The 25,539-nt window shown below is 49.2% G+C and overlaps 1 protein-coding gene across 1 annotated transcript in view; it reads left to right on the top strand.

Moving 5' to 3' along the window:
- Plcg2 (phospholipase C gamma 2) overlaps positions 1-25,539 on the top strand; it is a 129,488-nt gene that overhangs the window by 46,463 nt on the left and 57,486 nt on the right. The window contains exons 3-7 of the mRNA XM_005073071.4: positions 7,172-7,321; positions 8,573-8,666; positions 9,603-9,650; positions 16,335-16,419; positions 18,876-18,959. Coding sequence (XP_005073128.1) covers positions 7,172-7,321; positions 8,573-8,666; positions 9,603-9,650; positions 16,335-16,419; positions 18,876-18,959 — 461 coding nt within the window. The remainder of the gene's footprint in view (positions 1-7,171; positions 7,322-8,572; positions 8,667-9,602; positions 9,651-16,334; positions 16,420-18,875; positions 18,960-25,539) is intronic.

Genomic DNA, 25,539 nt, shown 5'->3' with positions numbered 1-25,539 from the left:
CAAGAAGGCTGAGCATGGCCTGATTTATCCCAAGTTCACCATCAGAAAGTGTCCCTGCTTCCGCCTTGACAGAGTGCAGCTGGGACAGAGGGTGGGGTGGCAGGGGGAAGCTTCTATCACCTCGGACTCACCCAGGGGCTGTCACCTCTTCAGGAACATAAGCATTCAACAGACAAGTAGTCCTGTGTGAGCATGGTTGCTGTGGGCGTGGTTATCAGCATACCATGTACATGGAAGCAAGAGCCTGGGTGATCACTCCCCCTGGCTGCTTGTACAGTTTCTGAAACTGTGCTTTCACTGTTTTTAACCAAGTAAGAGTAGCCCTTCCTTAGTACTTAAGATGGCATGTATGTGTGTGTGAGCATGTGTGCATGTGTGTGTAACTCATGCATATGGGGGTCAGAGGACAACCTGGGGTATCCAGTGAGCCTCATGGAGTCTCCTGTCTCCATCTCCTCAGTGCTGGGATTTTTCTATAAGCATCACCACACTGGAATTTTTATGTGGATTCTGGGGTATTGAACTCGGGTCTTCATGCTTGCATGTCAAACACTTCCCCCATTGAGCTATAGCCCCTAGTTTCCAAGTAACTTTCAATATCTAAGACTTTGTTCAGAAGGGTATATCTAGTGCTGCGTTTAGTCATAGAACAGCAGCAGCTAAACCAGAAGAAAGTGACCCACCCTGGGTCACACAGCTGGGAGAGAAAGAGTTGGGCTCTAATCCTAGGTCTTCTAGATGCTTCCAAATCTCTAGGCTGCTCAGGTTGCTGTGGGCTAGATTGGTCTCCAATGTGTGATAAGCCACAGCTACATGTGAAACAGCCTGGCACCTTTGGCTTCTTTAGGCAGCGTCCCTAGCTGAGGTGTCTCAGTTCTGGGTCTCCTAATGTCAAAAGAAGCCAGTGGGGAGGAGCTGTTGAGAAATGGAAGGAACATTCCCCCCAGTAACTGAAGTAACTTTGACAGAGACCTCCTGGGACCATGGGTTGCTTCCTTTGGTTCATACAGCAGAGGAACAAAGTCACCATCGGTGTAGAACAGAGACAGGGAGATGACAAGGCTGGGTCCCCAACCCTATAGAATGGTGGAAGGCAGAGCTGGGCCTTGAACCGGGGTCTTTGGACTCCAGCTTTCCTTCTTTGTTCTCTCTTCCAAGCCTGAGCCCATCTTCAAGACTTGGGCCAGACAAACACACGCCACTCAGCAGGCTTCCCGGGCAGGGCCTCATCCGTCACTTCGTCCTGACATCCCTGTGCTGGCTCATTGTGACTACACGGGTGGGTGGAGTTGGTGAAGGGGGTCAGGGCACGTGTGGGCAGCTGTGCTGTGCTCTCAGCCTCCTTGACTGTGTCTTGAGGCTTTGTGAAGAGTCTGTTAGTTGGCAGATGGTGCCACTTCAGGTCAGGCACAGGAGAGAGGATTGCCTTCTTGAGGTGAAGGGTTGGCAGCTACCCCAAGGGGACCCTCCAGGAGACTGGAGACCAGGGGTGGGAGGAGCAAGGAGACAAGAGGCTTTTGTTTTCTTGTTCTGTTTCTGAGGCAGGGTCTTAGGTAGCCCAGACCGGCTTTGAACTCCTGTTCCTTTTGTCTCAGCTTCCTGAGCAGTGGGACGATAGGCGTGAGCCTCCATGCTTGGTGAGGAGGCTGAAGTACGAAGGCTGATGTCACATCTTAGACAGGGCAACCAGACTGGGAAAAAGGGTGTTGGTGGGGAGGGTAGGAAGTGGGAGGGCGGCCAACTCCAGGAACCAGGGTGAAGAGGGTGTCTGGCCGGGAGGGGGGGAGAAGACCCACGACGATGCCAGGAAGGGGCGGGACATGCAAAGACCAGGCCTTGTTTGTGGCTGTTATCTTATTTCTTCAAGCAGGAAGCCCAGCCACGGAGCCCCACCACACAAGAACACATGGTCTGAGCTCAGCCACCCTTAGCTGCTTCACAAAGGCAGGTGGTTGTTTTACTATGTGCCCTAGGCAGAAATCCCCACTAGCACAGACAATGACCCCTGACCATCTTGCCCCATATCCTTCCCAACAGTGACATCTGTTGTCACGAAACTGGGGTGGGTGGGGGTATCATCTGCTATGTCTTCTTGTGCTATTAAGACACATGTACAAATATGGCTGTTTCTCCTTGACTGAATGTATTCTCTCTCTCTCTCTCTCTCTCTCTCTCTCTCTCTCTCTCTCTCTCTCTCTCTCTCTCTCTCTCTCTCTCTCTCTCTCTCTCTCTCTGTGGGTGTGTGTTTGAGTGTATCTGTGTGAGCATGCCTGTGTGAGGCCAGAGGTCAACATTAGTTGTTTGCCTCTGCTCTCCATCTTATTATTTTCTGTGAGACAGAGCTTCCCATTTTGTCTGGGCTGGATGGCTCATGGTCTCCAGGGACCTGCCTGTCTCTAACTCCAGTGCCAGTGTTTTGGATGCATGTGGCCACACTCAGTTTTTATGTGGGTGCTGGGGATCTGAACTCAGGTCCTCATGCTTGCATAACACTCACATTACTCACTGTGCCATCTCCCCAGTTCCTAAATCTAATCCATTTTGGAGAACTCGATGGGTGGCAATGTATTCTGCTATATTCATAATACAGAGGCAGCAGGATTGTCACCCTCAATCTGGACACCCTCAGCATTGATTAGCACTCAGAGTAGATTATTTAAGATTCTTCATTCCCCCCACAATTGGAGAGCATCTACTCAAAAGAATACCAAATTATTTGATCTTTTTGCTGGGCATGCATTATGACTTGGATGGAAAGTGCCCTTCCCTATAGACTCATGTACTGAAGGCTTGGTTCCCAGCTGGTGGTATTCTTTTGGAAGGTTCTAGAAACATTAGGAGGTGGGCCCTAGCTAGAATGTTACTGGGGTGTACCCTTGAGAACTGCATCCTGTCTGTCTGTCCGTCCCCTTCTCGCCCACCCCCTGTCCTGACTGAGCTCTGCTGTGACATGCCATCCCCATCATGAGAGAGTAATGCCCGAGACCAGAGGCTGAAGCAACCCACTCTTCCCTGGGCTGTTTATGTGAGGTGGTTTATTACTGCCGCCGCCATCTCCTGTAGCAGGTGAAAATAGTGTTGGGAGGGAGGAGAAGTTCGGGAAGTGCTTGCTGTGTAAGCACGAGACCCTGCACCTCACGGGGAGTCGGAGCACAGTGATGCACATCTGGAAACCCCGATGCTGGGTGTCGGAGTCTGGCCTATGGGGCTCGCTGGCCCACCAATCTAGCTGGATTGGTGAGCTGCAGGTCCTGAAGAGATGGCTCAGAACACTGGCTCCGCTTGAAGAGAACCTGAGCTGGGTTCCTGGCACCCGCATGGTCGCTCCCAACCACCTGGAACTCTGGTTTCAGGGGATACAACCCCCTCTTCAGGCCTTCACAGGTACTGCATGCATGTGGTACACAGGCATACGTGCAAAATAAAAATAAATTTCAAAAATAAAGTAGAGGACTAGAGAGATGGCTCAGAGGGTAAAGGTGTTTGCCCCCACGCCTGACAACCTGAATTCTATCCCTGGGACTCATATGGTAGAAGGAGATAACTGACTCCCACAAGTTGTTCAGTTGTGCTTAGACTTCTAGATGCATGCTCTCTCTCTCTCTCTCTCTCACACACACACACACACCAATACTAAATAAATAAATGTTTAAAGAGAAATATGGAGGTTAATAGAGGAGGATACCTGATGTTGACCTCTGACCTTTATGTACACCATGTGCACACACGAGGCCACACCCACCATGTGTGCACATGATCATGCGCATAGTCATATGACACTCAGCACAGTAGTGGTTCTGAGTTACCATTTTCTCTGACGCTTTCTCTACTTTGTGTTGTCATGGAAACAGTAACGAGACAGTCTGTTAAAACATGAACTGAATTTCAGCCCTGCTAGTATAGTACCAGGCTTATTAGATGTAAGCATTGAGAGTCAGAAGGGACCCCGCAGAGTGGGGCACCAGGCTTAACACAGGATGGTCTTCCACATGCAGAGCGGTGGGTGTGTGCCTCTCTTGCTGCCTGCTGATGTAAGCACTCACTGTTCGCCTTGGTGCCTGCACTTGAACCTTCCACAGGAGGTCTGAGGTCTGGGTGATGCATTTTTGGGCAGATGGCAATGGGGCATCCAGACAGTGAGAAGAATGTCAGTTTGGAGGGCAGAGAACAACTTGTAGGAGCCAATTCTCTCCCACCATTCTGGGAGAGAACTCAGGTCGTTAGCCATCTTGCTGGCCCTATATTTTATTTTATTCATTCACTCAGTGACTCCCATCTATCATTGTTCAATTGTGTTAATAATTTAAGAATGAATAGGTAACACATACATAGAAGTTTCTACACTTTTGCTGAACTTACTAGGTGCTGTTAGGTATAGACATATACCTGTAATCTCAGTATTTGGGAAGCTGAGGCAAGAGGGTTGTGAACTTGACACCAGTCTGAGTTGCATATCGAGATCCTACTTCAACTCCCCTAACCATCCCCCAGAAGATGGTTGGGTGCTGTCTCAGCCAGGAACACACACATACAGACACATTCACTCCATCCTCACTAAAGTCCTGTGTCTGAGTAGTGTTGTCCCTCCTATATTTGACAAATCAGAGGCTGGCAAAGTGAAATCACTGTCTGAAGCCACTGCTCTGATGGAGAGGTTTCATGACAAACTCAGGCTGGCTGGCCCGGGGACCCTTGGCTTGAATACTAGCCATGCCATGTCTTGTGAATTGGATGGCCTCTGAACATCCAACAACCAGGAAATGCTCTGAGTTGTGGTGTTGGGTTCATATGGACTCTTCGTTATATAAGCAAAACGTATTAAGTCATTGCCCATTGGTGATCACTGCACCCTGAGTTCTGCCTTGCTCTCTGAGGATTGAGGGCAGGGCTGTAAGTTTAGACCCTGAAGTCACCCGGTTCTCTGGCAACCAGCTCCCATCCCCAGACTCTCTCAGGAGCTCCCGATCGTAGGAAAGACATACCAGTTCAGAGATTCTGTGAGTTTTAGGATTTGTGACCCAGAGTATTGGGGTAGATACCAAATATGTACATTTTATACCACTTTATCAATACGCATCTGTCTATAACCTACTGATCCCATTTAGTGTTGCTTGTATGTAGTATGTTTAGGGATGACCACTTGTGACTGGATAATCCATAGGGGGCTCTTCTCTGGAGAAAACTGATTCTTTCTCAGAAGCCTGACTGCCTGTAGCTCTTCATCTAGGGGTGTGGTCTTGTGACGTTTACTCCATGTCAAGTAGTGATGTCACTACACAGGCGTTGTTTAGGTGAGCATATTGCTGCAATTTTGTGGATGCAGCTTCCCCATCGTGTTAAGAAGACACTGTGTTGCCATGGGCATCCTGGTTCTTACAGCTTTTGCACCTAAAAGCAGCCCCAACCTGTGGGGTTTTTTTTCTTCTTCTTCTTCCATTGACCACTGGGCTCAAGGGAAATGTCTTAGGGGTTCTATTGCTGTGAAGAGACACACGAGCAGGACAACTCTTAAAAAGAAAAACATTTGCCGGGTGGTGGTGGCACACGCCTTTAATCCCAGCACTCCGGAGGCAGAGGCAGGTGGATCTCTGTGAGTTCCAGGCCAGCCTGGTCTACAAGAGCTAGTTCCAGGATTGCCTCCAAAGCCACAGAGAAACCCTGTCTTGAAAAACAAAACAAAACAACCAAACAAACAAAAAAGAAAACCAGTTAATTGGGATTGGCTTACAGTTTTAGAGGTTTAGTCCATTATTGTCGTGGTGGGAAGCATGCAGGCAGACGTGGTCCTGGAGAGGAACTGAGAGTTCTACATCTGGATCAGCAGGTGGAAGGAAAACACTGTTAGCCACTAAGCCTGTCTTGAGCTTCTAAGACCTTAGAGCCCACTCCCAGTGACACACCTCCTCCAACAAAGTCACACTCACTCCTACAAGGTCACACCTCCTAATAGTACCACTCCCTATGGACCTCTGGGGGCCATTTTATTCAAACCACCACAGGAACAAAGGATCATAATCAAAATTAGTCACTAGGACAGGTACTCTTAGTGCCACTCAGAGAGGTTACCAGTCAGCATCCGTCCACCTGCTGCTGTGATAAAGTAAGCTGTGTCTGGTTCCTAAATCCCAGTTCCATTGGCAAAGCTCAATGCTCTAGTTTAATGTTTTGGTCTTGGGAGGGGATGAAGGTTGGAGTAGGGAATCCCTAAAGCTTTGTGTCAACCAGCTTTCCAGTGTGACAGCTTACCAGAGACGATTGGCTAGGAGAAGGAAGGGGGTTTTGGTTTTGGAGATTTCAGCCCCTGTGGCTCCGTTGTCTCAGGGCTGTGGTGAGGCGTGGAGGAGAGCATGTAGTGAAGCATAAATGCTCATCCCGTGGTAGCCAGGAAGTAGGGTGGGGGACAGAGAGAAGAGGGCGGAGGAATGACTTGCTCCAGCGAGGCCCCACCTCCTATCTAGAACTCCCAATAGGCCACCAGGTTCATTCGCGAGGGCAGGACCCTGATCACTGTTTCCAATGTCAGGTCCAAGCTCTGATACATGAGTGTTGGGTTACACATCATAGCACCTGCCTTAGTTAGGGTTCTATTGCTGTGAAGAGACCCAGTGACTATGGCAACTCTTATAAAGGAAAACATTTAATTGGGGCGGGCTTAGAGTTTCAGAGGTTTAGTCCGTTGTCATCGTGGGACATAATGGCACACAGGCAGACATGTGCTGGAGAAGGCACTGAGAGTTCCACATCTTGATCTACAGTTAGCAGAAGGAGACTGTGTGCCACACTGGGCCATAGATGAACATAGGAGACCTCAAAGACTGCCCCTGCAGTGACACACTTCCTCTGATAAGGCCACACCTATTCCAACAAGGCCACACCTCCTAATAGTGTCACTGCCTTTGGGTCAAACATTCAAACACATGATTTGAGGGAGCCATTCCTATTCAAACCACAGAACCCTTCCTCCTGGGCTGATTGGGGGTGGCAGATGCCTGGTGGCTTTTGGTTTCCTGTCCATACTCAGGAGGAGTGGGCCCTGAGCTCTAGTACAGACATGGGCTCACAGCTGTCTTCTAGGGTAGAGGTACTGGGGTGCCTGGGTGGCAGGGCGTGGCTTTACCCTCTTCTGCAGTGAAGTGTGGATTCTTACAGGCTTGTGTTTGCTTCTTCTCAGTGGACATCATGGAAATAAAGGAAATCCGTCCAGGGAAGAACTCCAAGGACTTCGAGAGAGCCAAGGCCACGGTCTCCCGCCACAAGGCAGACTGCTGCTTCACCATCTTCTACGGCACCCAATTCGTCCTCAGCACTCTCAGTTTGGCAAGTGGGTGCACATTTGTCTGCACATTTCCCTCCCAGGGCCTCCTTTTGCTTCCGAGAAAGATCTCTGGGAGAGGATATTCATACCTGTGTGATCACTGATGCGTGTTCTGGACACCGTGTCTTGAGTCCCAGCCCTACTGCTTTCTAGCTGTGGTTTTGAGCACAGTATTTAACCTTTCTGAGCAGCAGTTTGCTTGGCTGTGAGCTGGGGAGACTGATGTGACTGTCTCCTTGGGATATTGTGAGTATGTTGTGTGTCTGCCTGGTTCAAGTTGGGAGTTGAATAAAGGTGGTTAGTGTGGTCACTGTAGGCTAGACTCTGCTGGACAAAAAGGTCACTTGCTTTCCTATTACTGTAGGCTAGACTCTGCTACACAAAAATGTCACTTGCTTTCCTATAGCAGTTGCTGCACAGCAAACATGGATCTGAATGGACTGCCCTGAGACCTTGCAGGCACAGAGAACATACATACATTGCACATGCACATATATACACAGCACACATGGATGAATGCACAAAGCATACACATGTATACAGTGCATACACATGCCTATATATAATAGAGTATGCATGCATCATGCACACAGAGCACACATACACACAGCACACATGCACATGTGTGTGCATACATGTACATAGCATACATATACATGCAGACATATAGTGCACATATGTATGCATATATAAACACAACACATATGCATGGACACAGCACATACACATGTACACACTCATAAGCACAGCAAATATGTGCACAACATATTCACATAGCACACACACACAACACACATACGCATGCATATATACTACACACGCAAAGCCCCCCACATGATTGCATGGAGCATATAAGCACATATACATGCATGTACATACCAAAGATGCCTATGTATAGCACACACATGAATGTATGCACATAACACACATGGACATACACAGCACACATATGGATGCAGTGCACATACTCACATATAGCTCATGCATACACATAGTAGACACACGCATGTACACATGATATAGTACACACGCATATGGACAGAACATATGTACATGTAACACACATTTGAGAACATATAGACTCATATATGTGGAGATGGGGGATTTCTGGGCATCCTTGTGGTGTGCCTATGAAAAAACTGAAGCGTGAGCTGGGGAATGCAGCTCATCCACAAGGTCCTGGATTCCAGCCTCCAGCAGAAACAAAAGGAGTCACCCAGGAGTTCACACCCCCCCTCTTTCCCATTCTGTCTACAGCCGACTCAAAGGAGGATGCAATCAAGTGGCTCTCTGGCTTGAAGATCCTACTCCAGGAAGCAATGAATGCATCCACCCCCACCATGATTGAGAGGTACACCTCCATTGTTCTCTCCTTCCTTCTGTGGCCTTTCGGGATGTAGAAGAAAGGGAGGAGATGGGACATTCAGTCTTCAGACTCATGGGTGCCCTGTATGCAGCAGTACTGGACAGTGACTGAGAGCTCCCCAGGGTTCCGGACAAGAGTCTTTCTCCCTAGTGTTTAGCCCTGGCCTTTGGTGTGAGTAGGGCACCTCAGCTGAGTGGAAACATCCATTGGTGTATATTTGTGCATGTGTGTATGAATCTGTCAGTGTATATCTACATGCATATAAATGTCTGTTCATGTATATGCTTCTATATGCCTATTATGTACAATATGCATGAGTATATTTGCATATATGTATATATTTGGGTGTCTGCATGTGTTCACAGTGTATGCGCATATACATGTATATATGTATGTGTCTCTGTGTTATATGTTTGTGCTCATGGGTACAGTGTGTAGGCATCTCTGTGTGGGTCTGTGCACACATGCATGTGTAAAGGGTAGGTCTTTCTCCTGGAAGGATTTAGTGATGGGTGAAGTGGACTGAAGCTGAGTCTGGAGGAAGCCACCTCACGATGCCAAGTGAAGGCCTTCCGAGGACTGTTTTCAGAGTGTCATGTGTGCATAGGATTCGTGTGCATAGGATTCGGGCCTGGGTCTTGAACCAAAATTCTCCTTCATGTGCCACTTTTCCTCTCAGCTGTTTGGGAATTAGTGGTAGGGAACTGTCCTTTATGGAGTCCCCACTTTATCTCATGAAAGGACCCTCCGGGCTCAGACAGGGGTCTTTAGCCCCAGGGGAAGGCCACCTCCCAAGATGCCTTAGGGAGGGGGTTGGGACCCTCTTCTCATTTTGGTGATTTTGTCCTCATTACCTGGAGCTCTTTGGACTTGCAGTGTTTGCTGACTTTTTTCTCTTTTTGGCTTCAAATCTCTTTACAGTTGGCTGAGAAAGCAGATTTATTCAGTAGATCAAACCAGAAGAAACAGGTAAGACCATTGATAGTTCGGCACTTTCCTTTGAACTCCAGTACTTGCTTGTTTAGTGTTTGGGGAGCGGGTTGGTACATGCCCTGCCGTGGAAAGGGTCTCAGGTTCTGGGGTCGATGGTGGTCAAGTCCTCGGCATGTTAGAGAGCCTCAGGCCAGCTGCAGAGGTAACGTCTCTGCATGGACGCTGGGCCCTGTAACAGAGATTGGAACCCAGCAGGAAACATCGTGACCATGCTGCTTGAGTTGGGGAAATCCTCAGTTGTGGGATGCCAGCTACCCACTGGTGTGTGGTGGCAGGGTACATTTCCAGCTGTGGTCTTGAGTGGCCCCCCTCTCCACTCCCTCTGCTGCTCTGGTCTTTGTTCTTTGTTAGTCTAAAGGATGGATAGCCACAGTATCCTTTGCTTAAATTTGCATTTCTTTCTGTGTTGGTGACCGACCATCTTTCTGTTTATTTCCTTGTTCTGGTTAGTAATGAAGTGGTAAAAGGCACCCTGGGGCTGGAGAGATGGCTCAACAGTTAAGAGCAATCTTTGCTCTTACAGAGTTTGATCCTCAGCACCCACATGGTGGCTCATGACCATTCCAAGGGATCCAACACCCTCTTCTGACCAGGCACACAGACAAAACACTCATATAGGTAAAATGAAATAATCTATAAAAAAGGCCCCCCACCAAAACAGAACAAAACCCCAAACCACCCTGCGTGGAGCTGTGGAAAACAGCAGCGAGGCAATGTTAACTCCTTATGATCCTTGTCTCACATTTGACCTTTTATTTTAAGAAAAAAGTTTATTTTGAGACTGGAATGTGGCTTAGTTGGTGTAGTGCTTGCCAAGCGTGCATGCGGCCCTGGCTTCCATGCCAGCATGAGTGGAGGTGTGGCATACCTGTCATTCTAGCACTCAGGGGGCTGAAGCAGGAGGGTCAGAGGTTCAAGGACATCATCTGCAGCACAAAGAATTGGAAGCCAGCTAGGGCCACCCGAGGCCCTGTGTCGTGAAGGTGACTTGGTGTTGGGCATCTGTCTCTTGCTCACGTCTGTCTCTTGTTTAGTGTACCCAGCTGGGGCATTTGTGACCTCTAACCCCAACGATGACCATGCTTTCTCTCCACTGCGTCTTCCTCCTGTCAGTCATCTCGTGTCCACCTGTGCCTGCTGCCCTGTGGTGTCATCAGGATGGAGCTGGAGGGGTGCTGTGGACTTCTACACCCCGGGGTCTCAGGGTGCTGTCTTCCCTGTGATTGTGCTCTTTGTGAAGACTCGCTCAGGGGACAGAAGGGGCCTCTCTGGTCACCACTGTCCCCACGGTGGTGGGGTTGTCTACTTCTATCTGTTCTTTGGGGCAGAGATGGATGGCTGCCCCTTGCTGAGGACGGATTCTTCAAATTCTGCCTAGAAACCCATCTTCCCACAGCCAAGAGGGGACCTGTTTCTGCCCCCACCCGCTTTCTCTCCCAGCTCCCTCCCCACGGTCCCTGCTGCTTGGCAACACTGAGAACTGGAGAGTCCCACCTTCTCCAGGAGACCCCAGGGATATTTCAAAAGGAACTTCGACCAAAGTGCTCCAGAAAGAACAGAAAGGACAGCCTGGCCAGCTTCCCTCCCTTTCCTGTCGCCCACAGTCGCTGACTAAGCCTGGTTTCCTGGCCAAAAACTCAGGAGCTGCCAAGGGCAAGAATGGACTGGCCTAGCTCAGGCAGAGCCTGAGTCCCAGGTGTTTTCCTTGGCTCAAGTCCTGTCCAGCTTTTCAGCTTCTCCTAGGACAAAAGGGTAGCAGCTGGCTTTTGGGCAGAACTTGCTTGCCAACAGCCACTGTGTTAAGCCCATCACATACCTACCGAATGTGCCCAGCCAACCATTGAGCTAGGCATCCATCTTACATCTGAAGACACCGAGGCACAGAGAAGTCAAGTCACTTGCCTGAAGCAACCCAGTGTGTTGAGGATGATGTCACTGCTCATAGCAGCATCACACTTGGCCTTTTAAGTGAGTTTTAAGTGCACGGTTCTATGGGGCTGTGTTCAGAGTTGTGCAACTGTTACCACGTTCCATCTGCAGAGCTGCAGTGAGTTCCATCTCACTGACACGGTCCTCATTAAACTCCCCAGCCCCTCCTCCCGGGATCCTGAGAGCCATTGCTCTGTACGATTTGGCCACCTTTGGTGCCTCGTATAAATGGAACCATAATCCATTCCCCCTTGCACTCTTGTTGATTTCATTTCACTTGGATTAAGGCTTTCAGGGTTTATCCACGCTGTGGGCAAAGTCCTCTACCATTGAGCTATACCGCTTCAGCCACCTTTTTACGTTTTCTTTTGAGACAAGATCTCACATGGTTGCTCAGGCAGCAATCCTTGAACTTGCGATCCTCCTGCCCCGGCCTCTAGAGTAGCAGAATTGCCTTCTTTTTTGAGACTGAATAATACTTCAAAGCTTGTTCACTCCTGGGCTTCTTCTGCCATAGTGACTAACGGCACACACATGGGAGACGCCTGCTGGGGTCTCTGCTCTTCGTGCTGGAGCAGTGGGGACAGGTTAGCATTCTGAGGGTCTCCTGCGCTGTTTTCCCTCATGGTGGTGTCCTCGGAGTCACCCACAAACGTCTGTTTCCTCCTCATCCTTGTCAACACTCTCTTCCCTCCATCCTTGCCCCCTGGGTTATACCGCTGAATTTGCATGAGCAGAACAGACTTCCTTCTTCAGCTCTGCTGGGACTGAGGGAAGACTGTTGGGTCTGCCGGGACTTGGGAGGGGAAGCACAGCAAGTGGGGGACGGGGAGAGTTCACCTAGCTCCTGGATGCAAATAGATTTCCTGTGGTTAATAGCCAAAGCCACACCTGTGCAGATTCTGTTGCACTGGCCATCAGTTTGGGTGTGGGATTTTTTTTTAATGCTTATTATTTTATGTGAGTCTTTTGTTTGCATGTATGCATGTATATGTACTGTGTGTGTGTTTCTGGTGTCCAAGGAGTCGAGGTAGGATCCCCTGGAACTGGAGTTACAGATGACCATGAGCTGCCATGTGGGTGCAGGGAATGGAACCCAGGTCCTCTTGACAAGCAGCTAGTGTAACTTCTCCAGTCCCAGCTCCCCCCTTTAACACAGGGTTTCACTAGATATCCCAGGGTTGAGAAGTAAGTCCTCGAAGGGAGGGGAATTCTCAACCCCTTGAGGGCAAGGTGAAATAGCCCCCCCTACAGAGTTTCAGATGTGGGGGCCCAGACTAAAAGGATTTTCATTTTGGTTAATCCTTGGGAAGTGACTTTGCATCCCCAAACAGCCCCAAGAAGCAGAACCCTTCAGCTCCACAGTGATTGTAGGAGTTTCTGAACACATGGGCCATTTAATTGGTGACAGATACAGTAGATGGCCTGTTCCTCTGTCACAGTAGCTGTGTGTGTGGTTGACTACTGGCGTGCTGACCCACATGGATATAGAACATATGCATCACTCTAGAAAGTTCTGTGAGGTTAGCCAGGTTTGGTGACACACACCTGTCATTCTCACCCTTAACATGCTGATGACTGTGGTTAGAACCTGTCTACACACACACACACACACACACACACACACACACACACACACACACACGAGAGAAGGGGGGAGAGACAGACAGACAGACAATAATGAAGCAGTAACATCACTTGTGTGATGTTTGGGATAATTGATTATTTTTCCTCAGTTTCCCTGTCTATATAGAGCCATGATATCATCCAGGCTGGATACTGGTTTACGGGATTCAGTGAGGTCACACAGCAAAGTGCCTGGACAGGACTTGGCTTACAGAAAGCATTCCACATTAAATATTTATTGTCATCATTATTATAAAAACTGTGGGCGAGAGAGTTGTTTAGCATCAGGGTGGCGGGCAGGTTCCAGACTAGTGATGGCTGCCCAATGAGTGGCCTTGAAGGATCCCAGGGGGAGCTCAGGCACTGCCTCCCAGCTCTCTGAATGAAATGAAGGTTCAGAGAGTCAGTCCTGCTTTGTGTGCTTGGACCTGTCACTGGGTAGCAGGGGCCCCTGGCATGGGATGGGCCTGTGAGTAAGACACTCTCTCCATCTCGTGGGAGTGGCGGAGGTGGGTGCAGCTGGGAGCTGCTGGTGTCCCTCCTTCCAGCTGCTGGGAAGCGCTTGGGTTGCCTGTGTGTTTTGGGGGTGGGGGTGAGGAGGGAGGAGTTCTGGAAGGGACTCAGTTATTCCTAGCATGAGGACTCTGAAAAAGCCCTTTGCCCCTGCCTTTGGACAGGTATCTGTTTGGAGTGCTTGGGTTCAATGTCCCAGGTGCTCATGCTTCCTGTGCCTGCTCCATTATTAGTCAGTCCCTAAGCAGCTGTATTGACTCTTGAGTTCCCCTCCTTATTCTCACTTTCCAGATGTGGGCATTTCCTTTACTGGTGCAGCTTGGAGTCCTCCTGGGGACCTCTGACTTCTTCCTCTTTCTCAGTCTTTCTCTCCTGTGTCTTGCCATGTGTCACCTGCTGCTTCCCTATCTTCATCCTGCCCTGGTCAAGGGATATGTCACTTACCCCAAGAGCCACCTTCTGGCTTCTGTGCAGAGTTAGCCCTCTTGGCCCAGGGGTGGGGGGTGTCCAGTGGTGGGAGCCTGTGGGGGTCTCGGCAAACACATGGCCAGCAGTGTTGATCTACACGAGTCAAAAAGGAAATCTAGTTCAACACAACTCATTAGCTGGTGTTGGTTCAAACGTTGAGAATCTGACGCCAGGTAGTTTATTTTAGGCATATTTAAGTACAGCACAATTTGGAAAAAAAGGTTCTTGGTGACAAATAACTCAATCCTCTGTGCATGATAAAGCTTAAGGCACAACTACATTTTATAAAGTACTTTCGACCCTTTCCAGAAAGATGAATTTTATAGATTGAGAAACAATGCTTAAGATAAGGGTCTGGGAAGCCAGGTGTGGCCTGCCATACAGATTGCACAGAGGTCACCAGACTATTAACCGCTCCCAGCCTTCTGGGTGGAAAACAGGTTGTACAACTCTTCCCTTGAAGAGACTACCTGTGCCTTTAACATCTCTGGATTCCCTAGTGCTTATCTATGCACACAAGGACCTCGTGGCCTCTGTTGGAGCCTTGAGCACTGTTTATGCAGCAGGGGAGGGCGGCATTGTGCAGTCCAGGCCTGATGGAAGCAGAGAGAAGAAGGCTGGTGGTGGCTGCAGTAATGTCTGGAATCGCACATGCGGCTCTCCTATGGAGATTATGACAAGAGCCAAGCTGACAGTATGGGGGCACAGGTGCATTTTCTGCCTGTACTGTTGTGCACAAATCCTAAACCCCCAAATCACTAAGAGACCTGATCAGATGCAAAAGCAAAGAGTCTTTAATTAATTAATGAGTTAACTGTATTAACTTGGGTCCTCCATCTGTCCGACACAACGGTTGGAGAGAGAAGGACCTGGAGGGACCGTGGGGCAGCAATATATTAGGGTAGAGCAAGGCAAGTGTCTGGGGTTCGCAACAGTTTCAGGATTGGTGCACTTTCAGGCTTTGGAAACCTGTCCTGTGTTGATTGGTCAGCTGCAGCTGCGGGTAGGTTGCTATGGCCTATAGGCCCTCCCAGGATGGTTGCTATGTTCTGTACTCCTACATCTTGCTGGGTCTTTTCTGCAGCCTGTTAAGACTGCCAAAGCCTGGGACTAGAAGAGGGTCTGGTCCCTTCAGTACCTGGGGCAGGGTCCTTCTTGAGCAGGCAGGCCTCTCTAGCCCTGCTGGATGATTGGATCTCTGGCCAGAAGGACCCAAGTCTCTTACCTTTGGCCTGTCTGGCACCCTCATCCCCTGTGTGGTGTCCTGAAGGCCATTGAATGTGGTTGTTCTGGGTGGCTTGGATTGCAGTGACTGTGTTCTAACACCGTTCAGACAGCAGGCCTCTCTGAGCTTCAGTTTTTCCAGTAGAGGTGGAGATGGCCCTAAAGGCTGCCTCATGAGGCTTTTGAAGCTGGGGAAATGTATCTGGACCTCAGGGAGCAGAGCCCCACCTCCGATGGCCCCATTAACATCTCTTCCAATTGTTCCCACTTCCCCCTTTGACTCTTGCTCTCCTTTTCACTAGAAGCTTCCGAAAGCTCAGGAGCAGCTCCTGGAGATCTCTACTATCAGGCGTTCTGGCTTGATGACTGTTGTGGAATTCGGTTTGGATTTAGGCTGGCACTGTCCACCCCCACCCCTCTATCCCCTTAAGCCCAAGGCCCCACCTACTCTGAACCCTGGGGCCAGAGCTTGGTGCTTTGTGTATGTGTATAGGTAGACACGAATAGGGCAGGGAGGAGCCACAGCTTGGATGAGGAGGACTGTCTGGCACATGGTAGGTACTGTCTGTCTTTCCGTGTGCCCCTCCAGTTCACTTTACTTTGAGACCCCATGAGTGTATCTGAGACTCTTTGGGTGCCTGATACTCATAGTGTTCTGCCACATTGGGTCTCCTACAGGATTTGCCTCCAGAACCATCTCCCCTGTCACCCGTCTGCCACCATCGCCGAGGAGTAGGGACCAACCTTCATCGTCTGGCGGTCCTTTTCTCCTGGCCCCTAAGTGTCTTGCTTCTAGTTAGTTTTCTCATGGGGGGATGCTAAGGTGGGTGTTGATAGGGTTGTACAACCTCTGCCGCCCACCTCTGAGGCTGACGAAACCGAGGTCTTCCTCTTCTGCAGCATCAGCCTCCGAGAACTGAAGGCCATCTTGCCCCTGGTCAACTTCAAAGTGAGCAGTGTCAAGTTCCTCAAGGACAAGCTGGTGGTGAGTACCGAAGCTCATAGGGGACTCAGGCCTGCTTAGTGCCTCTTTCAGGAACCCACGCTGGCCTGGGACTCTGTGGAACGGCGCCCAGCAGACTCCTACGCCTCTGGAGCTCATCAGTCCTGGTCCTGCCAGCGTAGCCCTGTGACTGAGGGCTTGCCGAGGATGGAGCGAGTGGAGAGTATCTTGTTGGACTGTGTGACTTGGAACACCTGTGCAGTTCTGTTCCCACCAGTCTGACTTTGACCATCCCAGAACCTTCTGCAGCCTCTTATCTCAGTAACAGGGATACACTGACCTATTACAAAATGCTGTGGCAGATGCCTTCTACAGGGTACCAGGGACATCTGCCACTGCATTTTGTATGCAATCCCTGGTAGCATTTTTATTAGGCCTGACTTTTTTTTTTTTAATTTCGAGACAGGGTTTCTCTGTGTAACAGCCCTGACTGTCTTGGAACTTGCTTTGTAGACCAGGCTGGCCTTGAGCTCACAGAGATCCACCTGTCTCTGCCTCCTGAGTGCTGGGATTAAAGGTGTGTGCCACCACTGCCCAGCTTCTTTTATCGTCTTTCTCCAACCACTCATTCCTCCAACTGTCTGTCCTTCCCTTCTCCCATTGGTGAAGCCAGTTGTGTTCTTCTGAGCTGGAACTGTGAATGGGGCAGACAGCAGAGTCTCTCTGCGCTCTGAATGATGGGATGCAGTGGGGGCAAAGCCGGATGGAGCTGACGTGGATGCCTCTTTCCCACTACAGAGAGATGCTGTCAGGAAATGAACACTCCATCCCAGGAGCCCCCGCAGGAGGCTCACCTAGCTGTGTTTGTGTCATTCATGGGATTCTCCTTACTGACCAGCTGCATTCCTTTGAGTACTAGTGAGCTCCTGGGACAGCAGACTCATGTCGATGCTGACTGTGCCATCCTTGGACCTGCCCATGTGCTCCAACAGAAAGCAGACATGAGAGATTGAGAGGGAGAAGAGACAAATGCCATTAATCCCTATACGCTTCTCAGCCTTGTTTTCTTTTACACTGAATTTTAAATGATATGCCCGGTGTGAGGATGTACCTGTGTGTGGGTGCATGTGAAGGTGGAGGTGATGCCCTTGGGGGTGCCTTGCAGTAGTTATGAGCTACCTGATGTGGTTGCTGGGAACTGAACTTGCGTCTTTTGCGAGAACAATACGTGCTAATAACCACAGAGTGGTAACCCCAGCCGTGCAGTCTTGCTTTCTCAAGCAGTTAAAGAACCAGGCATTTTGAAGATACTGTCTTGGTTTCAGACATATCCGATGAGGGCAGCAATAGTGCTGCCATTTTACAAGTGAAGAAACCAAGAGTCTGAGAGACCAGTGAGTGGATCAAAGTCATAAAGCAACAGATTAAGGTTGGCCTCTCATTCTTGATTGAGTCCAGTTTTTTTCATACAGTTTTTCTTAGGGATAGGGTGATGGCTCAGTCAGTGAATTCCTTGAGGACCTGAGTTCAGGTCTCAGAACCCATGTAAAAAGAGCTAGGTTTTGGGCTGATGATACAGCTCAGGGGATGAAAGCGCTTGCCTTGTGAGCTTGGCGACCTGAGTTCAGTCCCCAGAGCCCCTGTAAAGGTGGAAGGAGAGAGCTGATTCTGCAGCGTTGTCCTCTGACCTCTACTTGTGCACTGTGGCATCCCTGCCCATTACATGTGTGTACACACAACAATTAAAAAGAGAACCAGGCTGGACATGGTTGGCATGTATTGGAGTGATTGCGAAAGATGGATCTCTGGGGCTTGCTGGCCAGGCAACCTGTCATTCCTGGAGTGTTTCAGGGCAGTGAGAGACCTTGCTTAAAAAAATAATAAACCCACAAAGAACCAAACCAAACAACAATACCAAATACTCCAATAAGGTGGACCCTGCTTGAGAAATGACACCTGAAGTTCTCCTTTAACCTTCACACACACATGCACGCACGCATGCGCACACACAGTCACACACATATGCAGCCACATACACAGATACACACACACATACATACACATGTATACAAAAGCACATAGGCACACACATGCACTCCCTCCCAACACACACACACACACACACACACACTCACACACACACACACACACTTTCTGCCTCGACACATTAATCAGAAATATGTACTTGATCAGTATATCTGAATTTGGCAATCTAAAGAGAGTATCTTCCATCCCCCAAAAGGGGAGTCATGCCCTGTGGCTCTTGGAAATCTGGCCAAGACCCTTCCCTCCTGGGGTTCCTTGGGGCTCAAAGGTGGGCACCCTGCGTGTTCTCCTCAGCTGGAGACTGGGGGAATCACTGGAATTTGGGGTCCAGAGGATTGCGGGTTGACTCCAGCTGTCCTGTTTGTGTGCAGCAGATGGAGGGCGGAGGGTGTAGGTGTGGTAGTGGTGGACACTCGGCTGTGTGTGGTCACCTTTGCTTTTTATACTTACAGGAAATTGGTGCGCAGAAAGATGAGCTCAGTTTTGAACAGTTTCATCTCTTCTATAAAAAACTCATGTTTGACCAGCAAAAATCGGTAAGAGGGCTCTCGTGTGTTCTTGTGTTGCTGAGTCGGATGCAGAGCTGAGAAGCCCACAGGAAGGGGTTGGCTTTCCCCTGAGTCAAGGAAGCACAGACTATAGTGATAGTGGATTTCGGAGACTGGCAAATAGTCTTCGTGCAGAGCTGTGGGGGCAGTGTCATAGGAGTAGGATTTCCATGGCCATAAATTTGATCAGAACTCTGAAGTTTGTGAAAAGAAAACAATATAACTTACTCTGAACTATGAACTCATTCTGGAAGGGAATCTAGCAAGTTATTCATAGCCATCTCTGGCCTTTATATTTTTATTACTTTAGTTATTTTTTGAGACAGGATCTCCTATAGTTCAGGTTGTCCTCAAACTTGCCAGGCAAAGCTGGCCTTGAACCTCCAATCCTCCTGCCTCTAGCCTATGAGTACTGGGATTATAGAATGAGCTACCATGGCCAGGTTATAGGATCAGGATGGGACCCAGGGCTTTGTACATATTAGGGAGGCAGTCTAGTCACAGAGCCAACCTCTGACTTTTCCTGTTCTTATGTAGACGTAGCAGGCTATTTTAAAATTAAGATGCGCTGTCACTTTGATCTGAAGATGGCATTTTGACAACTTTGTTTCACTGAAGCCAAGAAAACGTCACCAGATTATTTATTAGGCCCAACTAACGCTAGCTAAATTCTAGGCCCTTCTCAGTGGCCTCCATGGAGGCTCCATTTATATGAGGCAGCTTTGTGCCATTGGTTGAGACATGAAATCCGTATCCATCTCTCCTCATCTGGGAGGTTGTTAGTGGCATTTTTGAGTGAAACACAGAATTAAGTAACATCTCATATGTGTTTGCATGTTGTATCAGTCAGTTTACTTTTAATCTTTGTGTGGCTTCTGGATACTGAAGTCTTGGGGCTTGCACGGTGTCCTAGTTTGGCTCTTCATTGATGTGATAACACTAAAAGCAAAGGCAGCCTGAGGAAGAAAGAGTTTGTTTGGTTTACACATCCCAATTGTGATATGTCCATCACGGGGGAAGTCAGGGCAGAAACTGTAGAGGAAAGCTGCTTACTGGATTATTTGCCATGTTCAGCTATCCTTACACAGCTCAGGCCCCTTGTGCCCAGGGATGGCACCACTCACGGAAGATTGGACACTCCAGCGTCAACTAGTGTCTTCGTCACTGTTCTATTGCTGTAAAGAAACACCATAAGCAAGACAACACTTACTTTAAAAAAAAACATTTAATTGCTTATAGTTTCAGAGTATTAGTCCATTATAGTTATATTGGGGTGCATGGCAGCAGGTTATTTTACTTTGTGTCAAGTTGACAAAAATTTAGCACATACAATAGATGCTTTTACCCACTGAGCAATCTCATTGTCCCTGGTATATGTTATATATCTCTGTCTGTCTGTCTGTCTGCCTGCCTGCCTGCCTGCCTGCCTACCTACCTACCTACTTACCTATCTATCCATCCATCCATCCATCCATCCATCCATCCATCCATCCATCCATCCAAGCCATGTTGTGGAAGCCATCTTTTTTCTCCCTCAGTCTTGTGTGTGGGCATTCAGTCAGATCCCACTTATAAATGGTTAAAACTGTGTAAACCACCTTTAAACAGGAGCCTGCAATGGCAGAGCCTTGTGCTTCTTAAAGCATGTCTAAGTACTTCGTAGAGATATAATCTTTAACTGTCGTTAAAACCCCACACATGGTGACAGCATGCATGCGAGCATTGCTAGTGACAGCTGTCATCTTAGGTAATTGGGCTGGATTGATTCCCTCAAGATAAGTAGCTGTGGGGCTGGAAATCTCTGGTTATGAATGCTTGCTGCACTTACAGCGAAGTTCAGTTTCCAGCACCCACAGAGGGGTGCTGGACAACCACCTAGAACTCCAGTTCTAGGGCTACAGTACCCTCTTCTGGCCTCCAGTAACACCTGCACTCATGTGCATATACCCCCACACAGAGACAAGCACACGTGAAAAAAAATTAACAAGTAGCTGCAAGCTTGACAGTAGTGTGCCTGGTATGCCCTTTGCCACTGTCTTCCATGTTCCTTTCTGTTTAGCCACTGTTCTGTTGCTGTGAAGAGACACCATGCTCAAGGCAACCTTGGTCTAGCCCCAGCCCAAGGTGTATTTCAATTTAGACTTTTTTATGTTGAAGGGACCTCACTATGTACCTATGTGACTCAGGTTGGACTCAAATTAAGTATCCTCCTACTTCAACTTCTCCAATGCCGCTTCACTTAGCCACAGCTTTTTCTTTTTAAAGTGTGTGCGCGCGCGTGCATGTTCGTGTGCTTGCTTGTGTGCCTGTGAGAGAGAGAAGGGCAGGGAGAGGCAGACAGGGAGAGGAATGGGAGGGAGGGAGAGAGAAAGGAGAGAGGGGGTAGGGAGGAGGTGAGGGAGGGTGGGAGCTCCGGAGATATTGATTGTTTTGAGTTTTATAGAATCCCTATTCTCCCTGGGATGTACTCAGTGAAACCCTGTGGAAACATTCAGCCATGCCAAAGGCTGCCCTCTGGTGTTTAGACCACACTGAATCTGAGTCTGGTTTATTTTAAACAGTTAAACATTAACAGCCTCCATTTAAAACCCAGAGTTTTGGCAGCTTCTTCCCCCTCCCTCCCTCCCTCCCTCCCTCCCTCCCTCCCTCCCTCCCTCCCTCCCTCCCTCCCTCCCTCCCTCCCGTCTTTCTTTTCTTTCTGGTTTTTAAAGCCAGAGTTTTTCTGTGTAGCTCTGGCTCTCCTAGAACTCACTCTGTAGACCAGGCTGGCCTCGAATTCAGAGACCTGCCTCCCCAGTGCTGGGATTAAAGGCGTGCGCCACCACCGCCCGGCTGAATTTTGGCTTCTTAAAGCCACTCACTTGTCCATTTTGGGATCTGTCCATTCCTGGGTTCACAGCTCCTTGTGACATCCTGTGGAGGAAGTGGATGACTCCCATCTCCTTCCCAGGCTGGCCCAGCAGTCTCTCTCTATACTCAGGAGCAGCTGTAATTGCCACCATCGGTGGACAGAACTCCCCAGTCCAGCTGCTGCATTTTGTAACTCCGTGGTTTCAGAGTTTGAATAATTCCATCTGAACCTACATTGGTGGTTTTCACTGGCTCGCCCAACCATCCCGCTCCTGTACGTGCCAGTGCCTCCTTCAACCACTAGCAGAGTGTTCTAGCTCCTGGGATGGGGTGGGGGTGTTGGATTTCCAGGGTCTATGGAGTTGTCATGAAGACCTATGATCCTCATGTCTGAATCTAGGGAACGGGTACTTGCTTACCCATAGCCGAAAGGTTTCCGGCTTGTAGTTGCCTGTTCTTCCGAGTGCCTAACCACCTGCCTGCATTACAGCTCTCAGGGATCGATGTTGGAAGGTTGGGCAGTAGCAGGAAGATACAGCAATACAGCGTCTAGCTAGGTGACAGCGATGCGAGGGCAGATGACAGCTGGCAGACCCTTAGGTGGGTCACATTACAGCACATGCTGAGCAAGTTACATTAGTTCTTCACGGAGCCCTATGGGAGGTTAGGTGAGGAAACCAAGCTCAGAGTGGTGCCTTGCCGGAGGTCATATGCCCCTAGTAAGCTGTAAGCTGTAAGCCGCAGAACCAGGATTTCACATTTCCCAACTGACTTTGATGCCCAGCCATGGATGCTTTCTGTTAATTCTTAAGACACTTGTGGTGAAAACAATTTCAGTGAGCGGGCTCAGTGGGTTAAGAGGCTTGCTGCCAAGCCTGACGTCCTGGGTTTCATTCCTGGGACCCACATGGCAGAAGGAGTGAACTGAGTCCTGCATGTGTACGGGCATGCGCGCGCGCGCGCGCGCTCGCGCGCACACACACACACACACACACCCACACACACTGTGTGTGTGCTTAGGGCTTCGTTACTTCATTTGTTCTCCCCTCCCCCATCTTCATTCTTCTTTTCTCTGTCCTTGGGCGCCTAGAGATTCATGGCTCCCACCTGAAGAGTACCAGTGAGAAACCACAACTGCCAGCGCACTAGCCTCCAGCCCTGAGGAAACTCAGTTCCCCGTCTCCAGTGCCGTGGGTCTTGCTGTTTCCTCTCCCCCCCTTCAGCACGGCCCCTTCCCTTGTCCAGCTGGCACCTTTCTCCTGCAGCCTGAGACAAAGGCGCCATCTTACAGCCTTTGAGCTGCCATTATTTAGTCGTTCATCCTACTTGTGCAGTAGCTGTTTGCATGACCCAAGAGGGGTGCTGTGGCTGACACAGGCATGTCCTCTGACCTTGATGACATCTGGACAGGCTCACAGATGTCTGGAGTTACCCAGACCCCAGTGTCCACCTAGGCTCCTTGCTTGATTAGATTTGAACACAGAGTCTTACCCAGAAAGTGCCTTCCACACCCTGACTGACTTATGAGCCGAGTAACCAATGAGGCTAATAATCTCCCTGCCTACCCTGCCTGAAGCCCCGTCTCCTCCAAAGAAACACAAGAATGGGGGCAGTGCTTGAGTCTGAAAGAGTGGCTCAGCCTTCAGTCTGGTGATGAGATATGTGACATCTCTCCAGAGTAAATGGCATGCTCGGGCACCCGAAGCCTCACTTCTCCAAGCCTGTGGATGGCCAGAGGACCTGGCTGTAGGACCAGAGCCGTACAACATGTCTGTCACAGCCCAGTGACCACAGGGCCATTGCCACCTGGAATAATTCTCACCTTTCCACAATTGCAAGCTATTGACCAGACAGACAAGGCAGGCAGAGGGTTTGCCAGGCTGTTAACTAGAAACAGACAAGGAGTGTGTGTGTATACAGGTGTGTATGTGTATCTCAATATGTGCATAAGAGTGTGTACCCATATGTGATATGTGCTTACATGCAGGTATATGAGTCTGTTTGTGAGTGTATATTTGTGTGTATATATACATATATGTGTGTATGCACATACAGTGGCCAGCCTGGGAGCTGGTGCAGATGGGAGCTGGGAGGGAGGCACTCCTCAGCCCTCATCACCCTTGCAGCTGAGGGAAGCGCTGATACAGTCCTCTGTTCATTTTCTGCTACTGAAATTGGACAGTAAAAGGGTCCTCTGTGAAATACTAAGGGTCTGGAACACAGCAGTGGACACAGAAGTCCACAAGGGACCACAGCACCTGGACAGAAGTACGCCAAGGATGGAAGACTGAGTTTTGGCTCATGGTTTCAGTCCGTTGTGGCAGGGAAGGCACCCCTGGAGGAGGATGCATGTGACATAGACACCTCATATCAGGGTGAACCAGGAAGCATGGGTAGCCAGGCTAGAGCCTTCCTCATGAGCTAAACCTGCCTCCAACAGATTCCATGGCCTTCCAAAATTGCACTCCCAGCTGGGAAACAAGCCTTCAAAACACGAACTTGTGGGGATGGCTCGGATTCAAGCCATGGAAAGCGTGTGTGTGTGTGTGTGTGTGTGTGTGTGTGTGTGTGTGTGTGTGTGTGTATGTGTGTGTGGTGTATATATGTGTGAGTGTGGCATAGATTCGTATGATATGAATATGTGGGATGTGTTTGTGTGTGGTATGCATGCATGGTATGTATGTGTGTGGTGAGTATATGTGTTGTGTGTATGTATGTGATGTGTGTGTAGTATGTGTATATGTGGTGTATATGTGTGTGTATGTGGTGTGTGTGTATAGTATGTATATGTGTATGTGTGTGATATGTGTGTGTGTGTGTGTGTGGTATGTACGTGTGTATTTTGTGTGTGTAGTGCTGGGGATCAAACCCAGCTAAACAAGCACCCTACCCCGAGTTATGTTTGCAGCCATTGATTAAAAAACAAACCATTTTAAATGACATTTATTTCTTTATTTGTGCGTGTCATGGGATGAGAGCGGGTGTGCACCATGGTGTGGTTGTAGAGGCCAGAGGACAACTTGTGAGTCGGTTCTCCTTCCACCATGCAGGTCCAGGAATTAAAGACAAGTCGTCAGGCTTGGCAGCAAGTGCTGTTCCCTGCTTAGCAATCTCTGTTCCTGCCTTTACTTCTTTGGGACGAGGTCTCCCTGTGTAGTCTGAGTTAGTCTTGAACTCATGATCCTCCTTGCCTGCCTCAGCCCCCTGAGTGCTGGGATTACAGGTGCCCACCACCACATTCAATACCACATTGATATGTACTGTTTATTTTTCTTCTTTTACATCCATTGAGATGGTGTAAATTCTGTCCTTGCACCAATGTAGGCACTATCTCGCATCTGTGGGTTTGTTTGCCTGTGATGAACCACCCTGGCTGTCTTAGTAACGTTTCTATTGCCATGATAAAACACCATGACCAAAGACAACTTGGGGAGGAAAGGGTTTATTTCAGCTTACATCTCTCAGACCACACTCCCCCACTGAGGGAAGTCAGGGCAGGAACTCAAATGGCACGACCCTGGAGGCAGCAGCAGAAGCTGAAGCCATGGAGGAGAGCTTGGGCTTACTCAGTACACTCAGGACCACCTGCTCAGCGGGTGTCACCACTCTGTGGGCTGGACCCGCTTATGTCAATTTCATTAGTCAAGAAAACTTATGTCAATCATTAGTCAAGAAAATGCACTACAGACTTGCCTACAGGCAATCTCCATGGAGGCAT

Source organism: Mesocricetus auratus, unplaced genomic scaffold, assembly GCF_017639785.1.
Source record: "Mesocricetus auratus isolate SY011 unplaced genomic scaffold, BCM_Maur_2.0 Super-Scaffold_6723, whole genome shotgun sequence".
In the NCBI taxonomy this organism is placed as follows: Eukaryota; Metazoa; Chordata; class Mammalia; order Rodentia; family Cricetidae; genus Mesocricetus; species Mesocricetus auratus.
Note: the sequence above shows the minus strand (reverse complement) of the source record. Positions and strands in the feature narration are given on the sequence as shown.